This window comes from Salvelinus namaycush, chromosome 14 (genome assembly GCF_016432855.1).
Source record: "Salvelinus namaycush isolate Seneca chromosome 14, SaNama_1.0, whole genome shotgun sequence".
Lineage (NCBI taxonomy): Eukaryota > Metazoa > Chordata > Actinopteri > Salmoniformes > Salmonidae > Salvelinus > Salvelinus namaycush.
The window spans coordinates 5,576,782-5,587,773 of record NC_052320.1 but is presented as its reverse complement, the minus strand read 5'-3'; the positions used below and the strand labels follow the sequence as shown (position 1 = coordinate 5,587,773).

At 43.1% G+C, this 10,992-nt stretch overlaps 1 protein-coding gene across 1 annotated transcript in view; it reads left to right on the top strand.

Annotated features, from left to right (window-relative positions):
* Nucleotides 1-10,570, top strand: part of LOC120058789 (protein kinase C zeta type) — a gene marked incomplete at its 5' end in the record, with an annotated part of 75,754 nt that extends 65,184 nt beyond the window's left edge. The window contains one exon of the mRNA XM_039007529.1: nucleotides 10,483-10,570. Within this exon, the coding sequence (XP_038863457.1) occupies nucleotides 10,483-10,570 (88 nt within the window). The remainder of the gene's footprint in view (nucleotides 1-10,482) is intronic.
* Between the last annotated feature and the right edge of the window lie 422 nt (nucleotides 10,571-10,992).

The following is a 10,992-nucleotide window of genomic DNA, read 5'->3' as shown; positions in this document are numbered from 1 at the left end:
AGAAACAACCCCTGGCCCTTACTCCCTAGAGATGATTTGTTTTAAACAATATGGGGAAAATTCCCCCTATAGCCTATCAGAGGGAAAGGTTGAGCTATCACTGCATTGCTTAATCCTATCAGATCATCCCAGATCTCCACAAGTGTCTAGGGGGTAGGCAATCGGGGTTGTTTCTGGACAGGGTCTATTCAGGGGTCTGCAACGTGTGGCTTTGGAGCCACATGCGGTTCTTTAACTGCCCCTTTGTGGCTCAATGGCTAACTATAATAGTAGTAGTGAAGATATTCAACAACCAGAGGGCATTGACCACCTCAGAGAGCATTGACCACCTCAGAGAGCATTGACCACCTCAGAGAGCATTGACCACCTCAGAGAGCATTGACCACCTCAGAGAGCATGGACCACCTCAGAGAGCATGGACCACCTCAGAGAGCATTGACCACCTCAGAGAGCATTCACCACCTCAGAGCATTGACCACCTCAGAGAGCATTGACCACCTCAGAGAGCATTGACCACCTCAGAGAGCATTGCCCACCTCAGAGAGCATTGCCCACCTCAGAGAGCATTCACCACCTCAGAGAGCATTCACCACCCCAGAGAGCATGGACCACCTCAGAGAGCATTGACCACCTCAGAGAGCATTCACCACCTCAGAGAGCATTGACCACCTCAGAGAGCATTCACCACCTCAGAGAGCATTCACCACCTCAGAGAGCATGGACCACCTCAGAGAGCATTCACCACCTCAGAGAGCATTGACCACCTCAGAGAGCATTCACCACCTCAGAGAGCATTGACCACCTCAGAGAGCATTCACCACCTCAGAGAGCATTGACCACCTCAGAGAGCATTGACCACCTCAGAGAGCATTCACCACCTCAGAGAGCATGGACCACCTCAGAATCTGCAACATAAAAGGGTTAACATTTGATATTGTTACAATGAAATGCTGCTATGGATCCATGTCGGTTTCTATGGCTCTGCCCTCATTGTAAAAACCCCAATCACAACAGAGTTTGGGAGTAGAGAAGAGACATCAGACGTGTGATGACTCCACTGAACAAAGATCTACTTGGACATCCACTCTTTCTCTGTTCCCCTATCCTTTCATCTTCAGTCCGTTTACGAGTGGTACTGTGCCAAGTTTCCGACTCTCGATGTCTTTGAAAGTAATTGTCTTCAATGAGGAAAAAATAAAGAAAATGGCCTTCCAACAATGACTTCAGTCGTAGGTTGTGTTTTGATCGATGTAGACATATTGTCCACGGGGGATTTGACAGGATCCTTGTTTTAGATTAACTTTGAAAGAATGGGCTAAAAAGATTTGGCATAGCAACAGAGGTGACTGCCATTCTACCGAGGGGCTCTGTAGCCAGAGTATGACAAACAAGCCAGGCTTTTCTCTGCGGCTGCAGGATAACTATTCCAAACTATCCCATGTGGCTTTGCAAGCGGTGCCAATAGATATTACTGGGCTGACATTTGTCAATGTTTTCATTAAATGATCCATCGTGGTCTAATTTTGATGTTCAGGCTCAATGTTTGGTTTGTAATAATTCAGCATTCTATATAGATGTATTGGCGATCAGATGAACAACACAAATTCAAGGAATTTCTATGAACATTCAGTTTTCAAACTACTTGAAACTCAATCCATATCAGTCCATATCTGGTAAAAAAAAAAAATTACATAAAAAAATGTCAGTTTCAACTTCAAATTCTGTATCTTACCTGCCTTTCTCTGTTTCGAGCCCTAACAACGGCATATCGTCTATCTATCCATCTACCCTGGATAGAAACCCACAGTATCTCTGGCGTTCTGACACAGGAGTCGAGGTGTGTCTACTGAGGTGCAGTCAGATCAACCGGTGGTGCAGCTCCCATGATGTAAAGCACCCCTCCTCTTCTGTGATAGGTTGGCAGACGAAACAAGAAAAGTAATCGAGAGAGAGGGAGGGAGAAAAAGAGTAAACCCTTCTCGTTAGCGATTTACTTTGCTGCATAAAAAACCCTAGCTTCCTGAGGAGCTGAGGGAGGGAGGGAGGGAGAGAGGAAGAGAAAAACAGAGGGGGAGAGAAACAGAGAAAGAGGTGGAGGGGAGAGTAAACCAGTCAGTCAGACAGAGAGACAGAGGGAGAGTAAACCAGTCAGTCAGACAGAGAGACAGAGGGAGAGGGAGTGGGGGGAGAGGGGGAGAGAGACAGTTAAATGGGGAGAGGGGAGACAGACAGGGAGAGGGGGGAGAGGGAGATAGAGTGACCGTCACGGAGAGAGACAGTCACAGGCAGAGACAGACACACAGACAGAGACAGACACACAGACAGAGACAGACACACAGGCAGAGACAGACACACAGAGAGAGACAGACACACACAGAGAGACAGACACACAGAGAGAGACAGACACACAGAGAGAGACAGACATACAGAGAGAGACAGACACACAAAGAGAGACAGTCACAGAGAGAGACAGTCACGGAGAGAGACAGACACACAGAGAGAGACAGACACACAGAGAGAGACAGACACACAGAGAGAGACAGTCAAGGAGAGAGACAGTAACAGAGAGAGAGACAGTAACAGAGAGGGACAGACACAGAGGGTGACAGATACAGAGGGAGACAGATACAGAGGGCGACAGACACAGCAAGGCGACAGACACAGCGGGCGACAGACACAGAGGGAGACAGACACAGAGGGAGACAGACACAGAGGGAGACAGACACAGAAGAAGGGAAATGGGGAGACAGACAGAGAGGGAGGGAGAGACATGGGGAGCGAGAGACAGAGAGAGATTAGTGGGGGGGGGGGGGGGGGATGGGGAGCGAGAGACAGAGAGAGACTAGGAGGAGGGGTGGGGAGAGAGTTTAATTTGCCAGCTCCTTGTCAATGACCAGTAGGACCAGACTCAAAGAAATAAGGATTCACTATGTTCTATGCCTTGGCTAGTCACCGTGGTTCAAGGGCTTTGTCTATAGACAGGATGGACGAAACATTCTCTGGATTTGTATTGTATGGAGGAGGTTGATTGGATTGGTTCTCCCCCTCTTTTTTTATGAATTGTGTGTGTGTGTGTGTGTGTGTGTGTGTGTGTGTGTGTGTGGGCACCATCATCAAATACCATCATCAAAGTCTGTCTCTCTCTCTTTCTTTTTTCTCTCCTCTCTCCTCTCCTCTCCTCCTCTCTCTCTCCCAGCTGTCATTTCCCAGCTCTGCTGACATGCGGGCAGCTTCAGATGACACCTTTTTCCCCTCCCATCACTTTTTCTTTCTCCTTCCTTCTTTCTTTTTTCTCTCCTCTCTCTCACTCTTAATGTCTGTATCCTCTCTCTCTCTCTCTCTCTCTCTCTCTCTCTCTCTCTCTCTCTCTCTCTCTCTCTCTCTCTCTCTCTCTCTCTCTCTCTCTCTCTCTCTCTCTCTCTCTCTCTCTCTCTCTCTCTCTCTCTCTCTCTCTCTCTCTCTCTCTCTCTCTTAATGTCTGTATCCTGTATTCTCTCTACGTGTGTCTTTCTCATTGCCTTTTCCTCTGGTAGCACTTTTAGGTAACATTTGCACAAGTGAAGACTTTTTTGGCCTGCGTCCCAAATGTTCCCTCCTGACCTCGCTCGGTTTCCCTTTTCTTTTCCTCTACCTCAAGCCTGCTGCTACTCTCTGACTTCACTCACATGTATTTACAGTGATGTCTAGCTGTGTCCACCCAAGTGTGCTCAGGGATAGAATATCCATCTATTCTTTTTTTGGGGGGGGGGGCTATTTGTAAAATATTCAATGGAATCTTCCAGACTAGAACACTGTTGAGTGTATTTCAGTGTGTTGAATGTGATCCTAAAGGTTTGGTGGTGTGTTGTAGTCAACAGAGTGTATGTCTGGATCTAGATTACAATGAAAAAAACTGGTCTAGGATCAGCTCTACCAACATTAAACCTCACCTCAACCATTACAAGCAAAAACAACCACACACACCCAGGACCAGTATAAAGACAACCAACATCTCCATCTCCAAGCACCCTATTCCATATATAGTGAGCTGCTTTCAACCTGAGCCTTATGGGCCTTTATTTTTACACCGCCTCTCCAAACCAGTCAGAGTCGGACAGACGGATGGGAGAGAGGGAGAGGGAGGGCGGTAGAGGGGCAGAGAGACGGGGGGAGGGGGAGACAGACAGGGAGGAGAGGGGGAGACAGACAGGGAGAGGGGGAGGGAGAGAGACTGACACAGACACAGACACAGGAAGACAGACACGGTTTCGCTTCATATAAAGATGATTACTTCATATAAAGATGATTACCACTTTGTTAATGGAACCAAACCAAGGCCTCTGCTGAGGAGAGAAAGAAGCACAGGGAGAGTTCACTGACGAGGTAACAACATGCTGTTCTGTCTTCTACTCTTTCACGTTGCGCAAAGGGCTCTTCTTTTTGCTGGGGTTTAATGGCCGATTTTGAAATAACCATATGTGTGTTAGATCAGTACAGCGAAGAGGCCAGGTGAATCTACTGTAGACTACCAGGTGAATCTACTGTAGGCTACCAGGTGAATCTACTGTAGGCTACCAGGTGAATCTACTGTAGGCTACCAGGTGAATCTACTGTAGGCTACCAGGTGAATCTACTGTAGGCTACCAGGTGAATCTACTGTAGGCTACCAGGTGAATCTACTGTAGGCTACCAGGTGAATCTACTGTAGACTACCAGGTGAATCTACTGTAGGCTACCAGGTGAATTTACTGTAGACTACCAGGTGAATCTACTGTAGGCTACCAGGTGAATCTACTGTAGGCTACCAGGTGGCTCTACTGTAGGCTACCAGGTGAATCTACTGTAGGCTACCAGGTGAATCTACTGTAGGCTACCAGGTGAATCTACTGTAGACCACCAGGTGAATCTACTGTAGACTACCAGGTGAATCTACTGTAGACTACCAGGTGAATCTACTGTAGGCTACCAGGTGAATCTACTGCAGACTACCAGGTGAATCTACTGTAGACTACCAGGTGAATCTACTGTAGACTACCAGGTGAATCTACTGTAGGCTACCAGGTGAATCTACTGTAGGCTACCAGGTGAATCTACTGTAGGCTACCAGGTGAATCTACTGTAGGCTACCAGGTGAATCTACTGTAGGCTACCAGGTGAATCTACTGTAGGCTACCAGGTGAATCTACTGTAGGTTACCAGGTGAATCTACTGTAGGTTACCAGGTGAATCTACTGTAGGCTACCAGGTGAATCTACTGTAGACTACCAGGTGAATCTACTGTAGGCTACCAGGTGAATCTACTGTAGACTACCAGGTGAATCTACTGTAGGCTACCAGGTGAATCTACTGTAGGCTACCAGGTGGCTCTACTGTAGGCTACCAGGTGAATCTACTGTAGGCTACCAGGTGAATCTACTGTAGGCTACCAGGTGAATCTACTGTAGACTACCAGGTGAATCTACTGTAGACTACCAGGTGAATCTACTGTAGACTACCAGGTGAATCTACTGTAGGCTACCAGGTGAATGTACTGTAGACTACCAGGTGAATCTACTGTAGGCTACCAGGTGAATCTACTGTAGACTACCAGGTGAATCTACTCTTAGACTACCAGGTGAATCTACTGTAGGCTCCCAGGTGAATCTACTGTAGGCTACCAGGTGAATCTACTCTTAGACTACCAGGTGAATCTACTGTAGACTACCAGGTGAATCTACTGTAGGCTACCAGGTGAATCTACTGTAGACTACCAGGTGAATCTACTGTAGACTACCAGGTGAATCTACTGTAGGCTACCAGGTGAATCTACTGTAGACTACCAGGTGAATCTACTGTAGACTACCAGGTGAATCTACTGTAGGCTACCAGGTGAATCTACTGTAGGCTACCAGGTGAATCTACTGTAGACTACCAGGTGAATCTACTGTAGGCTACCAGGTGAATCTACTGTAGACTACCAGGTGAATCTACTGTAGGCTACCAGGTGAATCTACTGTAGGCTACCAGGTGGCTCTACTGTAGGCTACCAGGTGAATCTACTGTAGGCTACCAAGTTAATCTACTGTAGGCTACCAGGTGAATCTACTGTAGGCTACCAGGTGAATCTACTGTAGACTACCAGGTGAATCTACTGTAGACTACCAGGTGAATCTACTGTAGGCTACCAGGTGAATCTACTGTAGGCTACCAGGTTAATCTACTGTAGACTACCAGGTGAATCTACTGTAGGCTACCAGGTGAATCTACTGTAGGCTACCAGGTGAATCTAATGTAGACTACCAGGTGAATCTACTGTAAGCTACCAGGTGAATCTACTGTAGACTACCAGGTGAATCTACTGTAGGCTACCAGGTGAATCTACTGTATGCTACCAGGTGAATCTACTGTAGGCTACCAGGTGAATCTACTGTAGGCTACCAGGTGAATCTACTGTAGACTACCAGGTGAATCTACTGTAGACTACCAGGTGAATCTACTGTAGGCTACCAGGTGAATCTACTGTAGACTACCAGGTGAATCTACTGTAGACTACCAGGTGAATCTACTGTAGGCTACCAGGTGAATCTACTGTAGACTACCAGGTGAATCTACTCTTAGACTACCAGGTGAATCTACTGTAGGCTCCCAGGTGAATCTACTGTAGGCTACCAGGTGAATCTACTCTTAGACTACCAGGTGAATCTACTCTTAGACTACCAGGTGAATCTACTGTAGACTACCAGGTGAATCTACTGTAGGCTACCAGGTGAATCTACTGTAGGCTACCAGGTGAATCTACTGTAGGCTACCAGGTGAATCTACTGTAGGCTACCAGGTGGCTCTACTGTAGACTACCAGGTAGATCTATTGTAGGCTGTTCCTGTAAATATCCATATAGGACTATTGTCACCCGACTGCCATATATTCCCTGTGTATAGGAGAGGTAAGGTGACTGCTGAAGTACTACACTGGCATGTCCACACCCTGTAAAGCAGCACACCTCCCTACGTATAATATGCCTCCCTACGTATAACATACTTCACTACGTATAATATACCTTACTACGTATAATATGCCTCACTACGTATAATATGTCTCACTATGTATAATATACCTCCCTACGTATAATATGCCTCACTACGTATAATATGCCTCACTACGTATAATATGCCTCACTATGTATAATATGCCTCACTACGTATAATATGTCTCACTATGTATAATATACCTCCCTACGTATAATATGTCTCACTATGTATAATATACCTCACTACGCATACCTCACTACGTATAATATACCTCACTACGTATAATACACCTCACTACGTATAATATACCTCACTACGTATAATATGCCTCACTACGTATAATATACCTCACTACGTATACCTCACTACGTATACCTCACTACGTATACCTCACTACGTATAATATACCTCACTACGTATAATACACCTCACTACGTATAATATGTCTCACTATGTATAATATACCTCACTACGTATAATATGCCTCCCTACGTATAACATACTTCACTACGTATAATATACCTTACTACGTATAATATGCCTCACTACGTATAATATGTCTCACTATGTATAATATGCCTCCCTACGTATAATATGCCTCACTACGTATAATATGCCTCACTACGTATAATATGCCTCACTACGTATAATATGTCTCACTATGTATAATATACCTCCCTACGTATAATATGTCTCACTATGTATAATATACCTCACTACGTATAATATGTCTCACTATGTATAATATACCTCACTACGTATACCTCACTACGTATAATATACCTCACTACGTATAATACACCTCACTACGTATAATATACCTCACTACGTATAATATGCCTCACTACGTATAATATACCTCACTACGTATACCTCACTACGTATACCTCACTACGTATAATATACCTCACTACGTATAATACACCTCACTACGTATAATATGTCTCACTATGTATAATATACCTCACTACGTTTAATATGCCTCACTACGTATACTATGCCTCACTACGTATAATATACCTCACTACGTATAATATACCTCACTACGTATAATATGTCTCACTACGTATAAACCTGGTAGCCTACACTACGTATAATATACCTCACTACGTATAATATGTCTCACTATGTATAATATACCTCCCTACGTATAATATGCCTCACTACGTATAATATGCCTCACTACGTATAATATGCCTCACTACGTATAATATGCCTCACTATGTATAATATGCCTCACTACGTATAATATGTCTCACTATGTATAATATACCTCCCTACGTATAATATGTCTCACTATGTATAATATACCTCACTACGCATACCTCACTACGTATAATATACCTCACTACGTATAATACACCTCACTACGTATAATATACCTCACTACGTATAATATGCCTCACTACGTATAATATACCTCACTACGTATACCTCACTACGTATACCTCACTACGTATACCTCACTACGTATAATATACCTCACTACGTATAATACACCTCACTACGTATAATATGTCTCACTATGTATAATATACCTCACTACGTATAATATGCCTCCCTACGTATAACATACTTCACTACGTATAATATACCTTACTACGTATAATATGCCTCACTACGTATAATATGTCTCACTATGTATAATATGCCTCCCTACGTATAATATGCCTCACTACGTATAATATGCCTCACTACGTATAATATGCCTCACTACGTATAATATGTCTCACTATGTATAATATACCTCCCTACGTATAATATGTCTCACTATGTATAATATACCTCACTACGTATAATATGTCTCACTATGTATAATATACCTCACTACGTATACCTCACTACGTATAATATACCTCACTACGTATAATACACCTCACTACGTATAATATACCTCACTACGTATAATATGCCTCACTACGTATAATATACCTCACTACGTATACCTCACTACGTATACCTCACTACGTATAATACACCTCACTACGTATAATACACCTCACTACGTATAATATGTCTCACTATGTATAATATACCTCACTACGTTTAATATGCCTCACTACGTATACTATGCCTCACTACGTATAATATACCTCACTACGTATAATATACCTCACTACGTATAATATGTCTCACTACGTATAAACCTGGTAGCCTACACTACGTATAATATACCTCACTACGTATAATATGTCTCACTATGTATAATATACCTCACTAAGTATAATATGCCTCACTACGTATACTATGCCTCACTACGTATAATATACCTCACTCTGTATAATATACCTCACTACGTATAATATACCTCACTACGTATAATATACCTCACTATGTATAATATACCTCACTACGTTTAATATGCCTCACTACGTATACTATGCCTCACTACGTATAATATACCTCACTACGTATAATATACCTCACTACGTATAATATGTCTCACTACGTATAAACCTGGTAGCCTACACAACGTATAATATACCTCACTACGTTTAATATGCCTCACTACGTATACTATGCCTCACTACGTATACTATGCCTCACTACGTATAATATACCTCACTACGTATAATATACCTCACTACGTATAATATACCTCACTACGTATAATATACCTCACTACGTATAATACACCTCACTACGTATAATACGTCTCACTATGTATAATATACCTCACTACGTTTAATATGCCTCACTACGTTTAATATGCCTCACTACGTATACTATGCCTCACTACGTATAATATACCTCACTATGTATAATATACCTCACTACGTATAATATACCTCACTACGTATAATATACCTCACTACGTATAATATACCTCACTACGTATAATATACCTCACTACGTATAATATACCTCCCTACGTATACTATGCCTCACTACGTATAATATACCTCACTACGTATAATATACCTCACTACGTATAATATACCTCACTACGTATAATATACCTCCCTACGTATAATATACCTCCCTACGTATAATATGCCTCACTACGTATAATACACCTCACTACGTATAATATACCTCCCTACGTATACTATGCCTCACTACGTATAATATACCTCACTACGTATAATATACCTCACTACGTATAATATACCTCACTACGTATAATATGCCTCACTACGTATAATATACTTCCCTACGTATAATATGCCTCACTACGTATAATATACCTCACTACGTATAATATACCTCACTACGTATAATATACCTCACTACGTATAATATACCTCACCACGTATAATATACCTCACTACGTATAATATGCCTCACTACGTATAATATACCTCACTATATATAATATGCCTCACTATGTATAATATACCTCACTACGTATAACTTCCTTGCACAAACATTTTTTTGAAAGCGTAAAGCGTAAGCGATCAGCACGAGGTAGCACATTGTAGTATTTGTAATTTGTTCAGAGTAAAATGACCTTTTCTTATTTTCTCTCTCTGCTTTTCTCTCTCTCCTCTCCCAGGGACATCATCAAGAGAATAGACCAGTCCGAGTTTGAGGGATTTGAATACATCAACCCCCTGCTGCTATCCACGGAGGAGTCTGTATGAGGGGGAGGAGACCTCCTTTTCTTCTCCCACCTGTGTCTGTCTACTGCCCCGTCCACCCCCACCCCTCTCTCAGCCAAATCAATGAACAACTCCCTCTGCCGAGGAGGAGTGGGATGGAGGGAGGACAAAGGGAGGACAAGAAATTCTCGGCTTTGCACGAGGGACGAGGCTCGAGGACACAAATGCCAAAAGGAGCCTTTTTTCTTTTGTCGTGGAACTCCCATAACGGATTGCATTATTTTGTCGCCGGGGCAAAACTCTTTGGAGGTGGTCAACACAACAAAATACACAGGAACATTCTCAAAACTCAGTTGTTGATTATCTTCCTGTTTTTTTGGCTTTGCGGTTTTGATTGTTTCCCTCAACAACTCAATTTCTGTGTCAGCAGCACGGCAGGAAGCAACTTAATTCTGTGCCTGCCA